Source organism: Rhamphochromis sp. 'chilingali' (assembly GCF_963969265.1).
Source record: "Rhamphochromis sp. 'chilingali' genome assembly, chromosome: 6".
Classification (NCBI taxonomy): Eukaryota; Metazoa; Chordata; class Actinopteri; order Cichliformes; family Cichlidae; genus Rhamphochromis; species Rhamphochromis sp. 'chilingali'.
The window spans coordinates 2,206,335-2,233,142 of NC_137933.1; the positions used below are offsets into that span (position 1 = coordinate 2,206,335).

Here is a 26,808-nt window from a genome sequence, read left to right on the forward strand (position 1 = left end):
CTGTGTTGGTCACCCTATCCAAGAACAGCTTTGGGATCCCTGGGTTCACGAGAACACCTCCTCTGAAAAGCTGCGAGAATCACTACCCACACCTTACAGACAGTAGAGTTACTGTTAATGTACACGGCCTTTCTGCTACAATGAATGACGAAGAGAATGTCCTTGAGGTCGATGACACACTCGCAATGACTCCTGAAAATAAATCTGAAACTCCTTCAGAACTTAAAAAGGCGCCTCCAGTGGCACCCAAACCTGCCTGGTTTCGCCAGAGTCTGAGGAAAATTAAGGATGAGCAGGACCAGAAGACGCAAGCAAAACCATCAGAGCAAACATCTGCTGCAAGCTTCAGCAGAAACTTTGGCATCAGATCTGCATCATCTGCAACCAACCAATCAATCAAGCAAAGGATTCACTCTTTTGAGACTTTTTCCAGTCCAGAAGCTCCAGAAAAGGGGAACAACAGAAGACCATTGGCTCCTTCAACAACCCTCTCTCCAGTGGAGAAGGGATCCCGAGCCCCTTGCTCTTCCTATTCTGCCTCAAATGGAGATAATGTGAAGAACAAAACTGAATTTTCCAGAGAGATCCAGTCCAGAGATCCAGCACCTAGTAAGGAGGAAGACAACATACCTGCCTCTGTTGCGCCCTGTGCCATTGCCTCAGCCAGCAATGAAGCTTGTCAACAAACAACAGAAAAGTCCTCTGAAGATGAAACTCATTTTAATCAGTCTACCACTGATTCCATGTATTCTCAGACTATCAACACTGATGTGGAGTCAGGGATAAATGATTATCAGTCTGCTCCAGTGCATGACAGCAGTGAAGCCTTACCCACCAACCTGGAGTCTGAGCTTGTGGATTCTGAGTGTTCTGAAACATCTATGAGATCCAATCAAACTGAAGGTCAAAATAGCTCTGACTGGACAGAGGAGGAAGGAAAGCTGTCAAGGACTGCTCGGAATGCTGCTCCGGCCACAGAGAGTAACACCGTGAGCAACCCAGAGAGTGAAAGCCTGGGGAAAATAATTACCTTCAGTAATCAGGTAATCTCACACATATATTGTGTTTATTTTATATAGTCAAGGCTGAATATTCCCACGTTTGGGAATATTCAGCCTTAACATTTATCAGTACAATATTATTTTGTTCCTCTACCAGCTTCGCTTACATGTGAAAATGGACAGATACACAAATCAACAATCTTTTTGTGGTGTTTGTGAGTAGGAGTGAGTCTCTTTGTATTTTTGTTTGTTACGAAGTGTACTTGATAATGAGGGGTGGGAAGTTATTATAGCGCCCCCCAGGAGCCAGAGGCAGACAGAGAAAGATCCGGGCCATCCATAGCCCCAGGAGTACAGAAGACATAAGACCACACATACTGGCTGTGTGTCCATCCCAGCAGGAAAAGAAGGGAGGCCCCAGATGGGTTACCCACGGCCTAAGAGTGAGAGTCTCAACGAACCACGGGCGACAGGCAGCTGAACCCATCCGAGGCCCAACACCCTGGCACGAACCACCTGGCACTTTCTACAGGACTGGATATAAAACCATTCTGTAAAAGTCCAGAGCCTCTGCGCTTTATCTGAGGATGATGGGAAGTGACTCTACCATCACACAAAGCAAACATCAGTATAAGAGTGCTCCTAAAGTGCTGGGTTTGTTCATCTACAGTAGAGAAGGAGATTTCTCTCTGAGGGAGCCCCTGGTGAAGATTATGATCCTAGTTGATCCCTGGGATGAGCTCGTTTTCCTGATGTTTCTGAAGTGATTCCTCTCAGTGGGTCAATGGAACATCTGACACAGGGCAGGTGTGATTAAAGAAAGGGAGGAAGTTTCTTCAACCTCTGCACCCAACAAACCCAGCTTGGTTGTAATGGTCTCCTTCACTCGTTTTCCTGCAGGGTGAATGTATGTTGTGTATCTGTTGTGTGTGCTGCTACACCCCAGCCTAGAGAAAGCCAGAGAGCAACACAAGAAGACATTGCACCTGCTTCCTGGTCCCAGGGGAGGACCAAGGCTGCCACAGAGTTTCCAGTTTTACAACAACCAAATATTTTATTAGTCTGGTGGGCATCACCAAAACAACAAAGAAAAAGCTCTAGAAATAAAACAAAACTAACTTACCCATCACGAGGAATCCAAAAGAAAATCCAGGCCTCTTACCTGTCTCCCTAACCTAAACAGAAGAAGGGGTTTTGAAAGAAAAAGGCTTCCACATAAATCAGCAAAGGTCGATTTACAATCTACAGATTCAAAATGTTTGTTGGACTTTCCGATGTAATTCTCTTTGTATGTTTACAGTTTCCCCACAAAAATAACATGATTTTAAATTTGTGTCTGATTTAGTGTGTTTTTGTTACAGGTGTCACAAGCATTGATGTGCTCTTTGACCGTCTGTGGAGGTAATCCTTCCTCCACAAACCTGCAGGACACCTCTTCACTGGACTCCATTAACCAGCAGGAGTCTGATCTAGCCTTGGACACGTCAGGCAGAGGATTCTCTTTCAGGTATCACTTCAGTTGAGACATGTGGACATGCAAAATGCACTGCTTTGTTGTTTAACTTTTGTTCTCAGGGAATTTGGCTTAAGTTAACAAATACTCCCAGTTTAATCAAAGAAGGAGTAGTTAATTTTTAAAAACATGTTAAATAGAGCACAGTTCTATACTTGTACCTATGCTTGCGCTCATGGGTACCTGACACTCGTCAGATCTAATGCCTTTCTGTCTCCATAAATACAGCCTGTTCACTTTGAAGGAGTGCATCACTGATCGAGGGGAGGGTGGAGTTCACAACGAGACTGCTTCTGTTTCTGCTTCTGCGCACTCTGTCATCACAGCTATCAATTCACAGGAAATACAGAAGATGATTCAGGAAGTTGAGGCTTTAGATGAAGAAACACTGAAGGTAAAAAAACAAACATGTCGTATATCACAGTTCCATTAATTCACAACATCTTTAGAGACAAGTTGTAAAAACTGTAAGAGATGCTAAACAACAACTGAAAGGAGCAAAATCCTGTGGAGACCGGGGACATCTCCTGCACTGCAAACAACAGAGGGTCTAACCAGTGATCCCATTTGCATACATCCTCGTCAATGAACTTAGGAAAAATTAACTTTAAAGTTTTACTCAGAAATGGTGCGCTCGAGTGCTTGCTCCAAGGGGGTCATTTGATTGATGTTGGGGTTTTCTCTGTATTGGGTCTTTATCTTACAATATAAAGCATCTTGAGGCAACTGCTGTTGTGATTTGGCAGAATATAAATGAAATAGATATATAAGTGAATGCCTGCAAAATAAATTTCATGGCAAATGGTAGAAATCTGCCATGATGCCACGGATACGCCTTTCAACAAAAGCTCAAAAGCATCATAATTTAACATCACCCAAGTATTGGGCCAAATATTAGGCTGGTCTGATATGTGAAAATGTGTGACCACAGGAAATGATAAAATTGGTACTAAAATGTTATCTTTAATTCAAAATGGTGGACTTTATGTTGGGTTTGGGTCATTGCATCCAACCTGCCATATTACACATGTGTACGAAAATTCATTAACATTTACATAACATTAACATTTGCTGCCATGATGCCAGGTCTCTCTTGGAAATGAGATTTTTAATCTCAATGAGATTTTACCTGGATAAATAAAGGACTAATAAACATTGCTCACTGTGTGCTACATGTCTGTAGTACTTTGATAAAGATGTTGTAAGTGGCACTATTGAGCAATTTTGAAATGCCCTTGTCCAAAACCAATAAAGTGCACATATTTTCACCAGACATGTTGAAAGATAGGTTGAGGATTTAACATTTCTCTTGAACAATACGTTTGTTACTTGTGTGCATAAATAAAAAAATATTTTATTTATACAGCGCCAAATCACCACAACAGTCGCCTCAAGGTGCTTTATATTAAGCACGCTTTATACACTCAACAAAAATATAAACGCAACACCTTTGTTACTGCTCCCATTCTCCATGGGATGGACGTAGAGACCTAAAATTCATTCCAGATACACAATATAACCATCCCTCCCAAACAGTGGTCACAAATCAGTCCAAATGTGTGGTAGTGGGCACATCTGCTATATTGAGATAATCCATCCCACCTCACAGGTGTGCCACATCAGGATGCTGATCTGACATCATGAGTAGTGCACAGGTGTACCTCAGACTGCCCACAACAAAAGGCCACCCTGGAATGTGCAGTTTTTTGGGCTATTGGGGGTCTGGGGACCCAGAACCGGTCAGCATCTGGTGTGACCACCATTTGCCTCATGCAGTGCAACACATCGTCGCATGGAGTCTATCAGATTGGCAATTGTGGCCTGTGGAATGTTGGTCCGCTCCACTTCAATGGCTGTGCGAGGTTGTTGGATATTCGTGGGAACTGGTACACGCTGTCGTATACGCCGGTCAAGCACATCCCGAACATGCTCAATGGGTGACATGTCCAGTGAGTATGCTGGCCATGCAAGAACTGGGACATTCTCAGCTGCCATCTGCCCTCAACAATGTGAACCATGATTCATCCGTGAAGCGCACACCTCTCCAACGTGCCAGACGCCATCGAATGTGAGCATTTGCCCACACAAGTCTGTTACGGCGACGAGCTGGAGTCAGGTCAAGACCCCAATGAGGACGACGGGCATGCAGTTGAGCGTCCCTGAGACGGTTTCTGACAGTTTGTGCAGAAATTGTTTGGTTGTGCAAACCAATTGTTCCAGCAGCTGTCTGGGTGGCTGGTCTCAGACGATCTTGGAGGTGAACCTGCTGGATGTGGAGGTCCTGGGCTGGTGTGGTTACACGAGGTCTGCGGTTGTGAGGCCGGTTGGATGTGCTGCCATATTCTCTGAAACGCCTGTGGAGACGGCTTATGGTTGAGAAATGAACATTCAATGCACGGGCGACAGATCTGGTTGACATTCCTGCTGTCAGCATGCCAGTTGCACGCTCCCTCATTGCTTGTGGCATCTGTGGCATTTTGCTGTGAGACAAAACTGCACATTCCAGGGTGGCCTTTTGTTGTGGGCAGTCTGAGGTACACCTGTGCACTACTCATGATGTCAGATCAGCATCCTGATGTGGCACACCTGTGAGGTGGGATGGATTATCTCAATATAGCAGATGTGCCCACTACCACACATTTGGACTGATTTGTGACCACTGTTTGGGAGGGATGGTTATATTGTGTATCTGGAATGAATTTTAGGTCTCTACGTCCATCCCATGGGGAATGGGAGCAGTAACAAAGGTGTTGCGTTTATATTTTTGTTGAGTGTATTTAAGACAGACCCCACAATAACACATGCAGAGAAAAACCCACCAATCATATGAGCCCCTATGATCAAGCACTGTGGAGACAGTGGGAAGGAAAAACTCCCTTTTAACAGGAAGAAACCTCCGGCAGAATCAGGCTCAGGGAGGGGCGGGGCCATCTGCTGTGACTGGTTGGGGTGAGAGAAGGAAGACAGGATAAAGACATGCTGTGGAAGAGACACAGAGGTTAATAATAATTATGATTAAATGCAGAGTGGTGTGGGATGAGGGATACTGAAAAATGTTAACAAATTATTCATGATTGATTTTGTTACGCTGTGCAGTTTGTCTTCTGGAGATTTTCTTTACCACACAGTATCATACATGCTCTAAATATTTTTGCAGTGTCGTAGTTTACTGGATTCTGCTATATTGTGTAGGATATTGTAGTTGGTGTTTGGAACAAAATGACAAGGATGGTTGTATTTCAAACCTGTTTTGAACCTTTTAAATTGGCCTCTGACAATGTATTATATTATACATATTTTAATATTAAATTATACCCTACAGTGAATCTTAACAACTTTCCTGAAACTAAATATTAAAAAAAACCCTCAAAATTCAAATAAGCAAGTGCAACATTTCATATGCATAAATATTACATAAATATTTATGTAATAAATATTACATATACACGTCCCTACACACTGCTCCCCGGGCGCCCAATGGCTGCCCACCGCTTCACTGAGTGAATGGGTTAAATGCAGAGAGGAATTTCCCCACGGGGATCAATAAAGTATACATTATTATTATTATTATTATTACATGTAAAAATATTACATTTGAAAAACATGATCCAGAAAATAGAAAAATGTGTGGATTACTGTTGAAAAAATGCCTTAAAAATGGCTGCTCAAGTAAACCTACATCTTTCCACAGCAACTAGTGGACATCCATGTTGTGATTCTTCATAAAGACGAGGGAGCTGGGCTTGGCTTTACCATTGCTGGAGGGTCTGACCTGGAGAACAAAGCTGTTACTGTAAGATACACACTACACATTTATATTACTGAATTCTAATCTATTTTTTCCAAAATGTTATTCTGTCTAATGTGAAATAAAAAGCATTGCAACTGTATTCACTGAAAAGTTGGCATTAGTTTAAAATGCAGTATAAAAATGTGCAATCGAACCCTGTGAATATCCACTGAAAATAATGTTTAAAAGAAAACATGAAACAGTGATTGACAGCAATCACAGCAAATCAGGTCATCGAATTGCAAGCCCACATCAACTGATTGCTCAGCTGATATTCTGCGACATATTCAGTTGGCTTCACCAACAGATATATCCGTCACATCTGTTGGTGATAATGACCCATACCATCCATCCATTTTCCTCCGTTTATCTGGGCCTGGATCACGTGGGCAGCAGCCTAAGCAGAGAAGTCCAGACCTCCCTCTCCCCAGCCACCTCCTCTAGCTTGTCCAGGGGAACACCAAGGCATTCCCAGGCCAGCAAAAACATGTAATCTCTCCAGTGTCCTGGGTCTGTCCCTGGGCCTCCTCCCGGTGGGACATGCCGAACCACTGTACCCAGGAGGCGCCCAGCAGGTATCCTTGCCAGAAGACTGAACCACCTCCACTGCCTCCTTTCAGTGTGGAAAAGTAGCAGCTCTACTCCCATAGATGCCCCCCTGCCAATCTCCTGCTCCCCTCACCCCTCACTCGTGAACAAGACCCTCCTTCACTTGGGCAGCAACTCGTCACTGACCCAAAGTGGGCACTCCACTCTTATCCAATCCAAGGCCTCAGACTTGGAGGTGGTGACACTCTGCTCCGAGCCACTCCAGTGTAAACTGGAGGGAAGCACCTGATGAAACCAACAGAACCACACCATCTGCAAAAAGCAGAGACGAGACTCTGAGGCCACCCAAGTGGAAGCCTTCCATCACGTGGCTATGCCTAGAAATTCTGCCTGTAAAAATTATAAACAGAATTGGCGACAAAGTGCAACCCTGGCAGAGTCCAACACCCACTAGGAACAAGTTTGAGTTATTACCAGCAGCTGCATAAGAACTGAAAATGCTCATTTAAATTTTGAGTCTAATAAAAAATGTAATGAGGTAGTGAAGCTGTCATTTCAGGCTCTACTTTCTCTGATCCTTAGTGAAGGTAATAAGTGGAGTTGGGACTTCTCCTTATCTTGTAATTCAGCATTAGAAGTTCTTTACTAATAGATTCATGTATTCATATTCAAGTAATCGAGTAAACAAAATCTGTTCATCTGTTTACCAGTACTCCGATACTTACTCCAATCTAGTCAGGATTTGCGTTATCCACAGTGTGTGGGTCAAATCTGGCTTTATTCATTTTTATACCAATCTAACAAAACAACAATAAAACAAATATGAAATCAACTTCTCCCAAACTGTGTTAAGGCTAGTTCTACCTGATCTCTGAATTTGCCGCTGTTTCCTACTTGTGTCTATGTGTCTCACTGATGATCTTGTGTTTAGGTCCACAAAGTGTTTCTCAGTGGCCTGGCAGCTCAAGAGGCCACAATTCAGAAAGGCGATGAGATATTGTCTATAAATGGACAAACACTGTGGGGTGTCACGCACACTGATGCCACCACTGCTCTGCGTCAGGCCCGGAATCTGAAGCTGGCTGTCGTTGTCATCTGCAAGAGAGTCGTGGAGGAGGGAAGAGAGGAAGGAAGCTGTAGGAGCGAAGAGCCAAATCCTGCTGGTCAGTCAGACAACTGGGAATACATTTATTATCCCCAATTTATTTTAGCAGAAATCACACAACCATCAAGCAAAATGCAATACTTCCAAAGAATTGGGGGTCTGTGCAAAATAAATAAAAACAGAATGCAAAGACTGCAAATATCATACACATATGTTTTATTCAAATATTCACAACAGAACACAGAAAACATCAAATGTTTAAACTGAGAAACATTGACAAAATGCAGACATAGCTCTGTAGGTTTGTCCAGGTCAGAATAGACATTTTTATTATAAATACTATGCAGGCTACATATACTCTGTGTCTTTGCTGTCGCAGTGGAGGAATGGGGCGCTCCAATGAGTGTGGAGCTGGAGAAATGTGCTGGTGGTGTTGGCTTTACTCTGGAGGGAGGAAAAGGCTCAATCCATGGAGACAGACCTTTAGTCATCAACAGGATCTTTACAGGTGCGCTCACGAAGCTGGCAGTATTCACAAAAACGTAATCACAAGTGTTTCTTTCGTAGTTTATTTTGGGGAAAAAACGAATTTGATTCCAAAAAAAAGAGCAGTAATCGTAATATTTGGACAGTTATTAAAAAAAATGTCTTTTGGATATTTCAGGGGGAGCGGCAGAGCAGAGTGGTCTGCAGAGTGGAGATGAAGTGTTGCAGGTCCAGGGAATAAGTCTGCAAGACATGACTCGATTTGAGGCATGGAACATGATCAAGGCTTTGCCTGAAGGACCCATCACAGTGGTCCTCAAGAGGAGGCTGGGGGGTGCAGAATGACCGGCACAGCTTATGGGCACTGATTGAAGTAAAAAACAAAAAAAACAAAAACAAATACCCCAGGACAAACAAACAAAAACAACAAACAAAAAAACAGCAGCATACAGCAGCAAACAAGGACACAGATGTTGGACTTTTTCTCTTTTTTGTTTTTTAAAAAATCTCATCAGGTTAATAATTCTTTTAGTTTTATACCAAAGACATTGCAATTTTTTTCATTTTTATGCAGTAATTTTGCATCTACTTACTTTGAATTTCAGAAGAAAAGAGTGAAATTTCACAAGCTGTTGCTTTTCAATCTTGTGGCGAGAAAAAGGAAACATCCCACATATGCAAACAAGACTCTAAAACTGTCAAATTGGTTAAAGAAACACACAAAACAATATTTCTCAGAATTAAAGGACAACTGCACATCTCGAGAAATAATACAAAACCCAGTTAATTGGCAAGGGTTTGAACACTGCAAGGTTCGTTTTGCTTTAACTTGCTTGCTTAATGATATTTGTACAGTAAAAGCTTGTAATGTGGCAACAAACAAAACCAATTTGGAATCTGGAGGCAGCTCAACAGCTGCAGGTACCTGTGCCTGCCTACTGCTGCAGTAGCTTGACACTGAATCTTATTAAGAGATTCAATTAATTACAGAAATTGATATACTAGATTGAATTTTATTTTTAAATTAATATTATTAAAAAGAGTTTCTGTGCTCACAGTCTAAGTCATGTGCCTGAAATAACAATATTAATGGTAATTAATGGTCATAGAGATGATTAAGATGATCACTAGTGTCTTTGCAAATTTGTGAAGACATTTTTTTGCTCCATGACACCTACAAAGTTATGTAGCCTGTGTTTGTTACATCTAGAATGACAAGTGTCACCATTGTCCAAGCATATATGCAGTACATGAAAACCTGAAATTAGACACTGGACTACATTTGAAGTATGTGATAACAAGCAGTTTTACTCCCTCTGCCACCAATCAGGTCATATGAACAACTTCCTGTATCTTCAATAAATGGCTTTAGTCACTGGGATTCAGGTGATGTCTGATTGTTTTCACTCCTACTTGCTACCACAGCTGCCTTTGAAATTGACAATCATTTGAGATTTTTGATGAAAGAGATTGAAAAAACTACAGAAAACCGCCACAAAAAAAGAAACACCGTTAACGATGCAACTGACCACAGCAGTCCTGTGCTGGGCTGTTATAGTGAAATTTGTCATGTTTTAGGTAAAGGTGTTTTTAATGTCTGAAAAACAATTATGCAGTCATAAGTAACAAATGAAAGGAACACCTTTTTAATGAAAGTATAGCACGAAGTCACTTAAGCTTCTTGGATTTTGATCTTGTCAGGGGGTTTCAGCTGTTTGGGGTTGATGAAATTAACATCAGGTGCACTGGAGGGGCAACAATTAGATGACCCCCAAAATAGGAACGGTTTTACAGGCGGAGGCCACTGACATTTTGTCTTCTCATAGTTTCTGTTTTGTTTTTTTACCAGTTTTGCATTTTGCTAGGGTCAGTGAAACTATAGTAAGTGTGAAGTGAAACTTGGACCCTTGCACAGCTAGTCCAAATCCTCCAAGCACATCAATACGTGCCATAGCCAGAAGGTTTGTTCAAGATTATGAAGGAAATTCCAGGAGACAGCCAGAGAACTGGACAGGTCCTAACGCATCAACAGGACCATCATCTGCTTCTTTATTCAAGGAGAAGCAGGATGAGCACTGGAAGAGCCCTACACAAAAATGTCTTGGATACTGACATTCACACCAGCAGGCCAATGGTGTGAATGTCTTTGACAAAACAATCAATAGCAGATTTCACGAGGGTGGCCTCGAGGCACCACAGAGCCTGAATGTGTTGGAAAACGTGAGAGCTTGAAAAATAAAAAGTGCAGAAAAAAAATGTTCTTGTATTCTGACATTTTCACTTGAAAAATATTTTCATAACTTTTTATGATATACAGTTACAGAAAAAATATTCACAAATGTGTTGATTGACGTTTTCACAAATATACTGAGAGCTGCATTCAAAGTTTACTCATATTCATTTATTTTTACTGATTACAACCACAACTCTGTGATTACAACCTCTCAAATCAGTGAATACAGTGGGGACTATTATACACGTGTTGGTTTGAACTTGGTTCATTAAAGTGTTGATAATTGTAGGTAATTGATCATAATGGGATTTTATTTGTCTATGCTGTCAGTTATGGTTCTTCGAAAGGAAATCCAAATTGGCAAAAATTGTCATAATGCTGAAGAAATAAAAATTCCTAATCCATGTGTTCCATCAATAGAATTTGAAGAAACAAAACACTATAAATTAATGTGAAGCTCCAGTAGCACTTTATAGTGTCACACTATTAAGCATTACCTATTAGCAAGTACTTATTTTTTTATATGTAATTAATCCTCCCTAGTATGTGGTTTTGTATACGGACACCGTGTACAGCAATCACTGACACTACATCACTGCTAGCAATAATCATAGTCATGGTCATATTCATAATAATATAGCTATATTTATAAATGGCATAATACAGTGTAATGCAATGTAAAAGGTGAATTAAGCTCTTGCTAATACCTTGATAATGCTTAGTATGACACTTTTATGCATTATTATTAAGTGCTAGCAAAGTCCCCCACTCTGTCTTGAAAATGAAATTAGATTAAATTAAGATTAAAATCAGTGCACTTCCATTCAGAAACGTACGTTTGTCTTTAGGATTTACAAACTGTAACCCCTCCCCGTAAAAAACCCCAAAACACTGCAAATAGACTACTGTAGTTTCTACAGATTCAATTGAATGTTTGCTTACTTGTTAAAACAGAAAAAGATGAAATAAGCTCTTACCCATATTCAGCTATCCTCCATAATGGGTCAGCCAATCAGAACAAAACTTTGTCCAAATATCACGACGCGTACAGCGTTTATTAACATCTGTGATTTTTATCTCTTATATTCATCTTATAAATACCACTTATTTTTATTTTCTGTCTCACTTTCATTTCATCATTATGTTTGTTTCACGTGTGACGTTTACCGTACCTTGCCGATACTTCACCGTAGGGCTGCTCGATTATGGCAAAAATGATAATCACGATTATTTTCACTGAAATTGAGATCTCGATTATTTGACGATATTTATTTAACAATAACAATGTGTTGAATGATGACTTTAAAGACTGTCAAAAAATAATATAAAATAGTGCAAATACTGATAACAGTGCAAATGTTTACAATATAAAAATCAATGAAAAATGTAAACATCTGTGTTTAGTGAACTTTGCAGTGTTGCTCTGTGGTGCAGCTACATTGTAGCAAAGTTTACACACTGTGTCTACTTGATCCACGTCTGACTGAACCCATAATGTTTCCACACCACTGAAGGTTTTTTTTAACCTCTTTTCAACCAACAGCAGTCACTCTCCTCTCCAAATAACTTCTGCTTAGCTTTCCGAGCTTCCCTCGGGTCCTCTTAATCAGCGGTCCCCAACCCCCGGGCCTCGGACCGGTCCCGGTCCGTGAGTCGTTTGGTACCGGGCCGCGAGCGTTGAGGCTCAGGTGTGGTTTTCAGGGTTTTTATCGGTTTTCAGCGTTATTTTGTTATCGTTTTTATCGTTTACTCTGTTTTCCTGGGTCTGTTCACGTGTGTTATGAATAAATCTTTTTTTCGGTACCGGTACTAGTTTCATTTTGTTGTATTTATCCGCGACACCTTAAAGGCCGGTCCGTGAAAATGTTGTCGGGCATAAACCGGTCTGTGGTGCAAAAAAAGGTTGGAGACCGCTGCTCTTAATTGTTGTGACACGTGTTCGAAATGCAGAGAGGTGCGCTCGATTTGCCACACGGAGCAGCGCGAGAGTAAAGCACGAGGGAGGGGCTAATAATCGGCTCAGTCATTTTTAATGATCGTTGAAAGCCCAGATCGTAATCGAGATTAAAATTCGATTAATTGAGCAGCCCTACTTCACCGTCACCGAAAATTTCCTTTTTCTTTTGAATTGGGTTGTAACAGTTTGATATCTTAAGCCAGTTACACAGCAGTTATTCTTATCATTCTGTCTTACACACGCAGTTACCTCATGCCACTTAAAATAGTTATTTTTCAAAACTTTTTACATCAAATCTGTCAGTCGTAGTTTTATAAATTGGTATAAAATTGACAACAACAAAAAAGAAAAACCTTTTTAGGTTTTCCTAAATGAAATATAATTGATTTGGTCATTACTGAACCAGTCTACCAAAGTTCCACTGAATGGAAACTGTGCTTCAGAAAACACAGCCATGAAAGTCACAGGAAGACGCTTCTGCTCAGGTGAACAGCATTAAAAATATCCAATTTAAAGGCATTTTAGGTTCGCCAGAAGGAAAAAAAAAAGTTTTGCTTACAAGGGCTCCCCACGAATTCCAATGTATACTTCATCGTTTTAGTATAACTGATAAAAGAGGTAGATATTCATCGTTTGCAGGTGAACAAAACCACAGGAATTCAAGTACAACACGAACAAGCAGGTAAAATAAGTATAGAAAATGTCACTCATTTTTTAAGTAAATATTTGTAACAGTGCTACTGTCATGAAATTCTAACAGATGTCAGTAACAGCCCATCCAATCCACACATGCAAAGAAATCAAACCATAGATGTCAAAAAATGATGTGTAAGTATTGAACATGGTTACTGAAATTTATCCAGAAGCCTTTGTTGGTGATGGCAGCTTCAAGATGAAGAACTATGCATTGCTGGGAGTTGTGGCCCACTCTTCCCCATAAACAGTCTTTAAGCAGCAGATTCTTATCAAGAATGTCTCCGTACACTCCCCACACATCCTTCATTTACTTATGTGAAGCATGCCAGCACCCTAAGCTGAAAACACAGCCCCACACCTTGATGTTCCTGTCACCAAACTTCACCGTTGGTATAGCGTTTCTTGGATAATATGATGATGATAATAATTTGATAATTTTCCATAATTTCCTTCGGGATTAATAAAGTATTCTGATTCTGATGATCTCTATTATGGCATCAAACAGTTCAGTTTTGGTCTCATCTGAACAGACTTTATTCTCCCAGCATTTGTTTAAAAGTTCAGCAAACTTTAAACGTATTTCAACATGCTTTTTATTCAGCAATGAAGTTACGCATGGTGAACATGGATACAGGCCATGGGGGTGGAGTGCATTCATTTTTTCTTTGAAATAACAGTACCTACTGATCCAGGTGTTTCTGTAGCTTTCTACAAGTGGTCCTTCACTGCTGGAAAACTCCTCTGATTATTCTTTTCACTCCTCTGTCTGAAATGTTGCAGGAATCACCTGGTTGTGGCTGGTTTTTGGTCAGATTATGGTCCCAACAGTGCTCACTGGAACCTTCAGTATTTTAAAACCTCCTCTGTAACCAGTGCCATCAGTATCGTTTGCAACAATAAAGTTGCTGCAGAGCATCATGAGATTCTTGTGTGACACCTTGGTAATGTTACTTTTTATAAGCCATCAGGTGGGACTGAACAAGCTCATATTAATTTGCACTGAGTGGCAGGATTGCGTTCTAATTACTGATGGATTTCAGTTGCAGTCATGACTTTCTTCACGTGTTTAACCTCTGCCCCTTTTTGTTATTATAAATAACTTTATGAACCTCTATGGTTTGATTTCTTTGCATGTGTGGATTAACTGGGTTGTTACACACATAGTAAAAATTTAAGGGTCAATAGGAACTTTAGAAATATATTTACTTGAAACATCGGTGATGTGTTTCATACTTCTTTTACCAGCTGTAAATGTGAGGTATGAAGTTAAAACCAATAAACGATATCAGCATACGTTGACTAAGAGCCGTGCAATGTGCATGTTTACTATACACGCAAGTAAGAAGAGGAAATGTCTAATGCCACACTATTCTCATAAAAAAGGAATGTTTTTCATGCTTTTAACACGTGTACAAATACGTCTATGTTCATGTGATCATCTGATAATCTGAGCTTGTTCGTTACTGTTGACTTAGACTGTTAAAAATGGCATGAACATCTGAACTACTCGTGAGCAGCCCTCAGGCAGGAATTGAACTCTTTGTGTCAAAAGTCCTTGAGTGATTTAACAGACTTGGCCAGGTTGCTGTAGAACTCCGCCATGCTGGAGGGGAAGAATGAGTCAACCACAGAGCGAGGGAGGTAGCCTCCTAGGTCGGTTTGGAAAAAAGTCAGCACCTGGGTTTTGTTGGGCTCTCTGGAAAAAACAAGGGGGAAAAAGAGAGAAACTTTTAACACACACACAAACACACACAAATGAAATGCATTGTTTAGTTACTCACCCTGAGACGGGGACACAGATGCAACCACAGGGATGGTTGAATCCTCTCACGTAGCCAGACTGGGGAGCGCAGCTCGGGTGAATTGTATTGGTAGCTTTTTGATATCACACAAAAGATACAAGCACATAACCATATGAGTCTATTTATACCGGTCCATGTGAGAATAAATCAAAGATTCATAACGTTTTTGAGAATATTAGATTGTAACAATGTAAACGTGCACTTTAACCTCATCACAATAAAAATGCTATTGCATGTCTCACGCATATGAACAGTAACCAGCATATTTTGCATCAGTTTGTTGCATTGTAGTTCCTAACGCTCCACTGATCACTGAAACTGATGGCGTCTTCAGAACAGGCAAATGCTTCTGATAATATAGTGATTTTACCTCAGTTATTTTCTTCTATACCTTTCTCTAACGAATGTCCTATTCATTTATTTATTATGTCTGTTTTTGACCAGGACATGTCCTTCAACGCACATATTAAACAAATATGTAAGACTGCGTTCTTCCATTTGTGCAACATCTCTAAAGTTAGAAATATCCTGTCTCAGAGTGACGCTGAAAAACTAGTTCATGCATTTATTACTTCCAGGCTGGACGACTGTAATTCATTATTATCAGGAAGTCCTAAAAACTCCCTGAAAAGCCTTCAGCTAATCCAAAATGCTGCAGCAAGAGTCCTGACAGGGACTAGAAAGAGAGAGCAGATTTCTCCTGTTTTGGCTTCCTGTTAAATCCAGAATTCAAAATCCTGCTCCTCACATACAAGGTCTTAAATAATCAGGCCCCATCTTATCTTAATGACCTTGTAGCACCATATAACCCCATCGCTGTCCCTGTCATGTGCTTCCTGTTTTATTTTTGATAGCTCTGTTCTGTGCTCAGCTTCTGTCCCCGTCTCGTCTGCCTGATTATTTCCAGCTGTGTTTCCCTCCAGTCTCCCATTCCCTGATTTCTCTGTTGTGCATTTTAGTCCTCTGTCTTCGCCTGCTCGTTGTCGCGTCGTACCCTCAATATGCTGTTTTTCCTTCTGTGCTCCTTGTAGTTTCTAGCTCTGGTTTCCAGTGTCTTAGTGTATATATTTACGTTGGTATTTCTAGTTCCCTGTTTTCAGGTTGTTTTCTGTATGAAGAGTTTTACAGCCAAAATAAAGCTGCCTTCTTCAGTTCTCTCCTTCAATGTCCGTGAGTCCTGCATTTGGTCCAATCTCCTGCCTGCCACACAGCGATTCACGACAAAAACTGAATTGACTTTATGGCCAGGGAGTAGGTCAGCTGCTTTAATCATCCAGTTACAGCCAGTATTTTCAACTCCACTGTTATCATGTCTTTTACAATAAAGTCGACATTTGTGATATCACTGTCAGGGAGAAAGTGTCCCAGACTGTTCATGCGCTGCATTGTGCAGGTAAAAGTCAACTGTGCATTGCACATGGACAGCACTGCTTAAAATAATAAAAAATGACTCATAAAGTTAGTTGTCTTTGCGTATACCACTCTGCTTCTTTGTCATACATCTTTACATCACCAAGTGTCGTCGTCTTTAGAACTTGGGCTGTCTGTCAGAGTGCTGTCGTACTGCTCTCACTTTACGAGCGTACTGGTGTATACGGCTGCAGCAGCCCAAACGGCACACACACTGCTCCTGGCTGCTCCTCCTAAGGCTGTTTTATGCTCACCGTGTTGCTTGTGTCACATGGCGATTTTCACATCACATCCTGCGTTGCAAGACATCATTTTTGTGGCACGTCGGCCGGTCTTGCACCATTTATTTATTTATTTTTTTGCAGCCTGGTGCGTTGAAGAGAAGTGTACGATCATGCAGGTTTTTTTAACCACCGTTTTCAGAGATACACTGACACACAGAGGAAGATGTTGCAACCATTTACAAATTTGAGTTTGTGGAAGGAACTTTGCAAAAAGCAACCACTTGACAAAGTCCTGGCTTCTGGTTTTGACTTCTTCTCGACTTTATCAGCAAGTATGATGCAATATTATCTGAGTGGCGATACCTATCATTTAGGAGAAAACTGCAGCGTCTTCTTGTGCCTTATCGGCGGGTATAAATGACTGCATCTGTGTGATGACTGTGGGGCGGCGAGCGAAGCAACCACTGCAGAGGGTATATGGGCACCTTAAAGGCCACAGTATACTCGCTGTAATGGTCGCGTTGCCCTCTGCCGAAACCTCATTTCACAGACACTTGTATTTATACCCACCATTACGCTGCAGAAAGCTGCTGCGGTATATAACAATATAGGTATAACCATAAGTGTCGCTACTCAGACAGTATCACCACATAAGCTTTGATATGTTGTTATGGCCGAGGCTCGGGCCTCCATCTGTGTATCTGTACGTCTCTGAGCTTCTTTGCTAAAATGTAACTAAAATGGTGCAAAAAACCCTTCAAGATCAATCACTCGTTTCTTCAACCCAGCTTACAAAAACTGAGAGGTGGACGACATGTTGAGTGGCACCGTAAACTGTGTGCCTCAAACTAACCTGACTTGGCTCTGACTCTAACCACATGATTGGGTCAGCACGGTGCTGAAGCAGCCAACGCTGTTCGTTTCTGTGCAAGTTTACAGGCGATCAGATAATTATTTCTCCCACGATTTATCCCAATCATCATAACATCTCAAAGAGCCATGGAAGTAAAAACGGTGCTTAAGTGCGCATCACAATCAACCTTAGAGAGTAAAAAAAGACAGAAGTACAAGAAGAGTGAGAGACAAACATTGAGTCATTACGCACCATTTGAAGAAATGCTGCCATCTTCGTATTGCTTAATTAAAATAACATCTACAAAGTCTCGTGGTGCTATGATGCCCATAGCTGCAGAGGGCGTGACTGTTCGGCAGATCGAGATGTCCTGCACAAGAGTGGACGACAAGGGGACGTACTCAATAAAGCTTAACAAAGAACAAATATGATCCACATTTTGATATCAGTTCATCCAGAAAGTATTCGCAGTGTTTATCATGTTTATCATGGTTCAACCTTATTCCAAAATGAATTAAAGTATTTTTTACCCCTAACCTCCACACACAACATCCTATAATGACAAAGTCAAAAAGTTTGCTTGAAATTATTGCAAATTTACTCAACCCTCTGTTTGCCAACCCTGCTCCATCTGAGATGTTAAGTCTAATTGTTGAATGTTGCCATTGTGTTTCTTAAATTTGTACAGTCTTAGTTCAAGCAGTAGGATCAAAGCTTTGATCCTGACCACCTCTCCAACCACTCTGTGCTGGGGGAGGTTTTATTGTAGATACATCCTATCTGAAAGATCTGTTTCTTTTGATGTAAACTTCCTGGGTTTACGACCCTTTGGTCAGCAGGAGGTCTCACGCACACACACACACACACTCTTACACAAGTCCACACATATACATAAAATGCTTTGTCTTAGAACCAAGGGGGCGTGGCTTTGTTCTGACGTGTTTTGTGTGAACTGTCTCCCAATAAAAGGTAGCAGGAGGTGGTCAGATCTGGGGGTCACTTTCGTGGTGGACACAGACGAGGCCTCCCTTGTGCAAATAATCGATCGATCGACTGTCTTGTTTTCTTCATGATGAATAAGTCTCTAGAATTAGCGGGGCTTGTGGAAACACAGACCCAACATGAACATTTGCCAGTGTTCCTATGCTCAAGCATTCCTCTCAGTCACACCAGTTATCAGTAGCTCTCCTCTAAATCCGTGCACCTGGTAACCAACTGGATTAGGATACAGTGGTCTGGAAAAGTAGGCCCCGAATAGAGCAACCTGTAAGAAGCAGTTAACTATGAGTAAAATCACATACACCTTTGGATTCTGTGTTTGATTCTGTCATTTTTGACTAAAATGAAAGATGATTCACTAATAGCAAACTGACACACAGATAAACTCTGTATCACCTGTAGACATTAAGCACTTTTACCCTCTCTCAGATGTAATGAGAGGTAAACCAGGAGCACTTCAATATCTTTCAGTCCCACCTGTCTCTTGACGGTTGACCAGGTGATGAGCGTGCCATGTTTCCTCCAGATATGACATTTAGCATTCAGACCAAAGAGTTAAATCTTTGTTTCATCGTATCAGAGAATCTTGTTTCTCTAATCCGAGTCTTTCAGGTGCCTTTTGGCAAACTCCAGCTGTCATATGCCTTTTACAAACAAGTGGCTTTCATTCTCTCTCCACATAGCAATGCTGGAGAGTGAGTGGACTGTCACCTCCTTGACTAAGGATCAGATTGCTCTAGGAAGATAACTGGTGGTCCCAAAGTTCTTCCATGTACAGATGATGAAGATCACTGTGCTCACTGGGACTTTCAATGCTGCAGATTTCTTCCTGTACGCTTCTCCAGATCTGTGCCTTCATACAATCCTGTCTTGAAGGTCTACAGACAATTCCTTGGATTTTATGACTCGGTTTGTGCTCTGACATAGACTGCCAGAGGATCTTAGATAGATGTGTTCGTTTCCAAATCACGTCCAATTAACTGAACATGTCACAGGTGGAGATCTAAAAAATGATCAGTGGGAACAGGATGCACCCGAGCTCAGTTGTACCTGTCACGGCAAAGACTGTTAAGTTACTTTTGTTTTTCTATTTTTAATAAACTTGCAAGAATTTCAAGCCAACATTTTTATTTTATTTTCTTTTACATTTCATCATTATGGGGTGTTGTGTGTAAGATAAGATAAGATAAGATAACCTTTATTAGTCCCACACGTGGGAAATTTGTTTTGTCACAGCAGGAAGTGGACAGTGCAAAAGTTATGACGCAAAAATTGTGTAGAACTCTGAGGTGAAAAATACATTTAACCCATTGTGGAGTGCGGCTGTAATGTGAGCAAATGTGGAACAAGTGAAGCGCATAAGCACTTAAAACTGCACCAGGCAAGAATTTCATTTTAAAATAAAGTAAGTGACTTTTCCTAATTGGTCCAATTTATCAGTTTTCATTAACAGACAAACACGTAACCATGGCAAGAGATGTGAGAAGTGCTTTCATTCATACTACTTATTAATAGATGCTGGTTAATATAAGATTTCCAAATAGTTTTGAGGAAAGCAAAAACAAAACAAAACACAAAAAACTGATGCAGCTTTAAATAAAATTAAAAATTGAATGACTTGATGGAACTTTAAAGAATGTGAGGGGAAAACTACAGTGGGGCAAAAAATGATTTGATCCCAACTGCATTTATAAGTTTATTCACAAAGAAATGAACAGTTCCTAATTTTTCTGGTGGTTTCATTTTAATGAAGAGAGAGACAGAATAGTTACTCAGAAATGCAGAGAAACAACACATTACATAAAAGTTGGAAACTGATCTGCTTGTTATTGAGGGGAAAAAGTATTTGATCCAAGCAAACACGACTTTGTAGTGAAACTCTTCCTGGTTGCCAGGTTTGCATGCATCTCAGGACGGGCTTTGGCCCACTCCTCTAGAAACTCTCTAAATTTGAAGTTTCAACTCGTTCCAGACTTTCTATATGAAAACGGGTCTGGAGACTGGCTGAGCCAATCTATGACCAAGTGCGTTTTGTGTTAAGTCGCTCCTTTATTGCCATTGCAGTATGTTTTGGATCACCGTCATTCTGGATGACTCATTTTATGGTACACAGACCTGTCCATTGGCCCCTCAATACAGTCAAACTGTCCTGTACCCTTAGCAGAAAAACAGTCCCAAAGCATAATGCGAACAATGCTGTTCTTGATGTCATGGTCCCCTAATCTGTCTTAATCATTAACAAGTTTCTCCCATGTAGCTGTGAACTGGTCCAGCACCTTTCTCATGATTTACCCATGAGGCAAGATCTTGCATGGACTCCCGACTAAGAGAGACTTGTTGTCATTTTATATTTCTTCCATTTCCAAATATTTGCACCAACAGGTGTCATTTTCATTGATCTCATTTCATCAACACGTTGAGATCAGTAGTATGTTGTTGGATGACTAATCTGTGGGAGACTGAATTCTGATTGATCAAATACTTATCTCAGTGAAATTCAAAGGCATGCAAATCAATTTATAACCTTTATGTGATGTGTTTTTCTGGATTTTTGGTTGATATTCAGTCTCTTGTTATTAAAGAAAACTACTGTAAATTGAAAAAAAAAACAAAAAACGTTTGTTTTTGTGCAAACTTCAGCTTGGGATCAAATAAGTATTTCCCCCAGTGTACATGAAAACTCTATGGTTAAATAAATAATAATAATGAAAATAATCACAAAACATTGTTTGAACAGAAAGGAGACAAAAAATAACACACCTCTGTAATTTGTTCCAGAACCTCAAACCTTTTGACATTGTTGTCCCATTTGACTCTGAGTCCATTGGGCACCGGTTTAAGACATTCCCACACTTTTTCAGGAGTGCCGTTGACAATCCCGTCACCCTTATAACTGCCAGTGTAATCAGATAATGGCACATAGTGAGGAGAGAAGATTATGAAGGCAGGACTACCACACTGTTGTATAAGAAAACAATTTGACCTACGCACACAGATAACAGAAGCAAAACATTCTGTTAGAAATGCCACTTGCAAAAACATTCGCATGCAGGTGATGCACTGAGCATTATTAAAGCTCTGCATTTAAGTATGTAAAGTGGACTCACTAGCTTTTCTGAAAACTGCAATGGCTCCAAACTGATTCCTTTAAATAGGAGCTATGAAATGATCAATTTAAAAAAAAGATATCTAATTAGAGAGCAGCCCATTTTTACCCTCAGTGTCTTTCCTGAGTGCAGTTTTTCCTCCCACTGTAACCAGTTTCTGGCTTAAAGAGGATTATTGGATCATTTTGTAGGGTCTTTACTTTATGTTGTAAAGAACATTGAAACAACTGTTGTTGTACACTTGTGCTACACGAATAAAAGAACTCAGCATAATAATACACTCTGATTTATGCAATGCAGTTCAGCTATATGCCAATTTTTAGGTTCATATCGTCATCAGACATTAGGATAAGTAATAATGATCTGCTGTAACTTTACAAGCTTTCATTATGAGGCCAGTGTAATGAAATAATTTATATTCTACACATATTTAAGCTCCTAAGACCCAAACTCTTTCATTTCGTTTTTCATTTCTCTTTGGGACCTGATGAATGTAAAAACAAAGAATTAGATGTTTTGGCTTTTTTTAATATTTGTTTCTGAGAAAGATGAGATCCACATATGAGGACATTCGCTTTAAATTTCAAAAGAACAGTGGTAGTTTTATGTCCTCGTGCGTGGATATCAGGCCCCAGAGCAAAACTTTGTATTTTGGTCTAGACAACCCAAACTGTGATGTCCACATATGTGCACGCCAGGTCCTAGCTCTGCCCTCAAAAACAGACACAGATGTAAAACTTGTCTATGTAGCTGGACTTAAGAAATAAACGTGCTTTAAAAACTTGAATCACTTAACGCCATCTTGTGGCAGAACAGAATGTGACATCATTGGGTTTGTTGGCTGGTTGCAGTCAACAGACTTGCACTGGTTTCTGTTAGCTAACTAGTAACATAACTGATAACTTGGTGGAAAATAAGAACACTAAAACTAAAAATCAGTCCCAGAGGGTCACTTTTGTGCTGCCCCTGGCAGTAACAAGGAGTTAGTTTTATCTTAAGAAACTGAGTATATGCTGTCCACTATCTGTGTCTCTTAACCAGTAAATGGGTTCCTTATCGTTTGGCCAGCTGCACTGAAAAGGGAATTTCCACCATGAACTGGTAGATTCCCCTTGATACCTGCACTTTAAAGTCAAGAACACACACTACTCTATTTTTTTTTATCTGAGTTAAACTAGAAGTTGAATAAAATCCTCCACAGATAAATGTATGATTACAATTACTGATGAACAGAAGTGCAAAAAACCAATATTCCAGGAACCCCAACAAGCACAAACGTTTTTCTGAGGCATTTCTGCTTTGATATGTTTAAGAAGTCACTATTATCCTTATGTCTGTTTTTATTCTTGCACCTGCACAGCAATGTTTTCTCCAGAAAAGCACTAATCTGTATATTTGATGCGTGCTTAATACTTCAGGAAACCAATAGTGCAAAAGAAGTGAAAAAAGGACAGATTCCTCACAGATTCCCCGGGAACTCAGACGAGGGTCGCCATGACACAATGACATCGTTCTGCCAAAGAAAACGGAACAATAACTGTGAACAGCATTTGGTTATACTGGACCGTGTCAGGTCTGTTGAAAACCTATGCAGAGAAATTTGCATGAAAAGAGTTACACATGTATATGATACACAAGTGTGTAAGATTTACAAGTGTGCACAGTGATTTGTGTGTGACCTTTGGGTACACACAAATGTGTGCTTCAATTCACATACAAAAAAAAAACAATTTTACAAATGTGTCCATCCAAACTTGATGCACACATTTAAAATAAACAGCGATCATCTGTGTGCAACTTTTTTAATTGGAGTTGCACAAATCGAATCATTTTTCTTTTTAAAAGCTTCTTGTGCATACATGTGTCTAAAATACATGAGATCCACAAATGTATGTTATGTTCAAGTCCCATAGGAAAACTGTGACATCTGGGCTTCCACTCTGTTCCCGTTTCATTTTCTAAATAAACAGACCAGTTCATCAACCCTCTATTAGAAAACATAGATTTACAAGTTACAAACCCCACAAATACATTAACCTCTAAAGGTTAATGTTCTTCAGTCAGCGCGTAGCTGCAGATGGGGGAACACTACGGTTGAATATCCCTGTGGCTCATCCTCTGAACTAGGTATATGCAAACGAATCTCTGTATATTTGAATATGGATAAACCAGGTAGTGTGGAACACTTTGATGTTGATCCTACTCTTCTTGGATAACAGCAGGCTAACACTGATATCAGCTTAATAACTAATGATGAAGTTTGTCATCTGAATTCATCACTAAGTTAAACGTTTTCTGCTCTCAGCTAGCATCAGCTTAAATAAACCCTGCAGATGATGATGAATTTCTACCAGTAGACTTACCCACCAGAGACTGCTAGCAATCTGCCAGGTCTCTCCTAGCAGAGAGATTTCCCTCAGTGTTACAAATGCATACATGTAAGATTTACGCATGATAAATGGACTGGTTCTTATGTAGCATGTTTTCTCTTTTTTTCTATATTTAACAACTTTCTATCTAACATTCACGCACATTCACACATCGATGTGCATCAGAGAATTTGGGGTTAGCATCTTGTCCAAGGATATTTGGCATGCACCTTGGAGCAGCCAGGTATCGAACTGCCAAGCTTTCGATTAACAGATGACCTGCTCCTGACCTATAGTCATGTACTGTACAGTGTACAGTGATTTCTGTCTAACTTTTGAGGACTCACAAATTCCAATCCACATACAAATACAAAGCAATTTGACAGATGTGTAAATCCAAACCTGAATTGTGATCATTTAACCTCAATTTTTAACTTTTATACAAATGTCTAAAAATAGAAGTAACAACTCACTTACAAAACCTTAAATGGATGTGCATGAATCGCCTGCTACTAGGAAACCATGACATCTGGACTTCCTCTGTATTCCTGTTTTTTTCTTTTGAATTTTTGTTAAATAAAGTAGAATGTCACCGCCTGCCAGAAAACAGAATTCATTTTGATTCGGCAGGCTCCTAACTGAGAGATGTGACCTGGAAGTATCTGTGTGGCAGCCTTAACAAGAGCTGTTCCAATTCTCCAAATAATAAAGAAAGGAGTTTCAATGCTTCCATTAGCAGAGGGTACACTGGACCATCCTTTATGAAAAGGTGGGAGAGAACAGTGTCCCATAATTCATTGCAACAGACATAATAAACAATTGCTCAGATCACGGAAGTCATAGCATAAATTCCTGATATATTTAGAGTTTTTAACAACAGTTTGTTAAAGTCACAGCTGAACTCTGAACATCACGTTGCTGGAATAAAAACTGCTTGTTGAGTTGTTTCTCCATCAGCTGAAGATTATGATTTACATTCACTGATAAAAATGTGCTTAACGTTCTGTATAATCAGTGTTCATTGGTAACGCACTTTATTGTAGTTTTAGTCTTAGGATTTATTTTTTACTTCAGTACAAGTCAGCTGGGATCAGTGATGGATGGAGGGGATTTTACTGCAGTTACAGAAACTCTTAGCAGGGAGGAGGAAAGAAGTTCCACTAAATGACAAAAGAAAAATATGAGAAAATAAGATTGATCTCATTTTATAGATATGGGACAGATTTACTATGTGAGGCAAATTACTGTCATGTCGCAATTGCAGGATGATCTAACAATGCACTGTAACTTCTGTACAGAGATGCAGGTAGTTCACTTCAGTGAAAACCAGCATTGTGACGGGAGAATGTGAATTAGAGACTCAAAAATTCAATGCAAACTAAATTGCGTCTCTGAGAACAGCGAGGCAATTCAGATAAATGAGGCTGAAGGAGAATCGATATAAGAAATAAAATTCACAGAGTACTGTGCAAAGGGTTCAGAGGATTGGGACTCAGTACAGATTTATCCAGAGGAGAGCTGCAGTAGGAACGCTTCCATACTATAAACCTACCTGTGTGAACAGCTGACCTGTACGAGTACGGAAAGTCCGGACTCCGGTACTGACAAACCACCAATATGTATTCTAGTCAGTAGTAAAACACACGTTTTACTTCTCTGTGGTGAATGAGTGGGATGCAAAATGTTATTAGCGAAGCTTTCAAGTTAGAAATCCCAAACTAACGTTTGTGAACTTTGAACTACCGACGCGGGCCACGTCAGTTAACCCACTAGACCAGAGAACAGCATGTATCTGGAAAATGTAGGGAAATAGTGTTGAGCTCATATGAGGATGTAAGAAACATTTACCGATTTCTTGCAGACTTTCCATCCAGACTCATCCTTCCTGTAGCTCATCAAGCAGTCGGCCACTGCTTTCGCTTTATGTTCAAAATCCATTTTTGGGAATAACAATTAATGTTGCTCACCTAATCCAAACGAGACTGATTAAATAGCTGACGGGAAACACAAAACTGAAGTCACGCTGGATCTTAACAATACAAGTCAGGTCCAGCGGCTAAAAGTACCTAACGAAGGCTAGAAACGCAAACCCTGGTCAGGTTAGTGTGGACCACCGCTACAAAGCTAGCGTTAGCCAGAATGAATGAGACGAGCTGCGCAGCGGCCGCATCGCGGAGCAACTATCTTCCATTGGCTTAGGGTGGTGTGACTTTTGTCCCTGCCTGATTCAAAGCATCAAAATTGTAATTTTGCACAATTAATTTCCCCAAAGTACAAACAAAGCACCGGAATCAGTTACTGAGATATCGCGTCATCAAAAACAATAAACTTCCGGTAGCTTTCAAAACAAAACACCTTTAAACCTTATTTAATTACTTTTCATTCATTCATTAAACGTTAACAAATAGATTTCAGTGAACTTTTAGAAAACGTGATTCCAGTATTCCCATGATAAAAAGCCCAGTGGCTTTTAATAAAGTGATATACTTTTGATTTAGGGAGAGCAAGCTCACATCTATCATATTTTGAAGTCCCTCAGTCCTCATAGAAATGTCTCCAGCTTCACACGCACCCGTGAACACCCTCTTCCGTGATTACAGCAAATTAAGCTGGGTATTTTTAGTCAGCTCGGATACAATTTTATCTATCCATCTATAATAAAAGGCAACCAAATGTAATTATTTAAGTTGTTTATGTTTTTATTGCTGATGTTA

General features: G+C 40.2%; 2 protein-coding genes across 3 annotated transcripts; one reads left to right on the forward strand and one right to left on the reverse strand.

Annotated features, from left to right (window-relative positions):
- Nucleotides 1–2: 2 nt before the first annotated feature.
- On the forward strand, nucleotides 3–12,313 carry il16 (interleukin 16). The gene is made up of 7 exons (XM_080884217.1): nucleotides 3–1,043; nucleotides 2,363–2,508; nucleotides 2,743–2,908; nucleotides 6,206–6,307; nucleotides 7,785–8,016; nucleotides 8,338–8,466; nucleotides 8,623–12,313. The coding sequence occupies exons 1-7, from the start codon at nucleotides 141–143 to the stop codon at nucleotides 8,787–8,789; spliced, it is 1,845 nt and encodes a 614-aa protein (XP_080740343.1). The 5' UTR covers nucleotides 3–140; the 3' UTR covers nucleotides 8,790–12,313.
- Nucleotides 12,314–12,371: 58 nt separating this feature from the next.
- On the reverse strand, nucleotides 12,372–26,398 carry stard5 (StAR related lipid transfer domain containing 5). Of its 2 annotated transcripts, XM_080884621.1 has the most exons (6): nucleotides 25,943–26,398; nucleotides 23,189–23,238; nucleotides 21,379–21,511; nucleotides 17,872–17,989; nucleotides 15,112–15,205; nucleotides 12,372–15,026 (listed from the first exon to the last, which is right to left on the reverse strand). In XM_080884621.1, the coding sequence occupies exons 1-6, from the start codon at nucleotides 26,030–26,032 to the stop codon at nucleotides 14,876–14,878; spliced, it is 636 nt and encodes a 211-aa protein (XP_080740747.1). In that variant the 5' UTR covers nucleotides 26,033–26,398; the 3' UTR covers nucleotides 12,372–14,875. The 2 variants fall into 2 exon arrangements, with proteins under 2 accessions (XP_080740747.1, XP_080740746.1); XM_080884620.1 differs by lacking the exons at nucleotides 23,189–23,238; nucleotides 25,943–26,398 and having other exon boundaries at nucleotides 21,379–23,182.
- Between the last annotated feature and the right edge of the window lie 410 nt (nucleotides 26,399–26,808).

What these genes read in the sequence shown, in the direction of transcription:
- stard5 (XM_080884620.1), bottom strand. Translation starts at nt 21,702, where the DNA reads ATGCAGAGCTTTAATAATGCTCAGTGCATCACCTGCATGCGAATGTTT. An exon ending in TGGCAGCATTTCTTCAAATG is followed by an intron (nt 15,206 to 17,871) that starts GTGCGTAATGAC and finishes GATATCAAAAAG; the next exon opens with CTACCAATACAATTCACCCG. An exon ending in ATCTGTGTCCCCGTCTCAGG is followed by an intron (nt 15,027 to 15,111) that starts GTGAGTAACTAA and finishes TGTTTTTTCCAG; the next exon opens with AGAGCCCAACAAAACCCAGG.
- il16 (XM_080884217.1), top strand. Translation starts at nt 141, where the DNA reads ATGAATGACGAAGAGAATGTCCTTGAGGTCGATGACACACTCGCAATG. An exon ending in TAGATGAAGAAACACTGAAG is followed by an intron (nt 2,909 to 6,205) that starts GTAAAAAAACAA and finishes ATCTTTCCACAG; the next exon opens with CAACTAGTGGACATCCATGT. An exon ending in TGGAGAACAAAGCTGTTACT is followed by an intron (nt 6,308 to 7,784) that starts GTAAGATACACA and finishes TCTTGTGTTTAG; the next exon opens with GTCCACAAAGTGTTTCTCAG.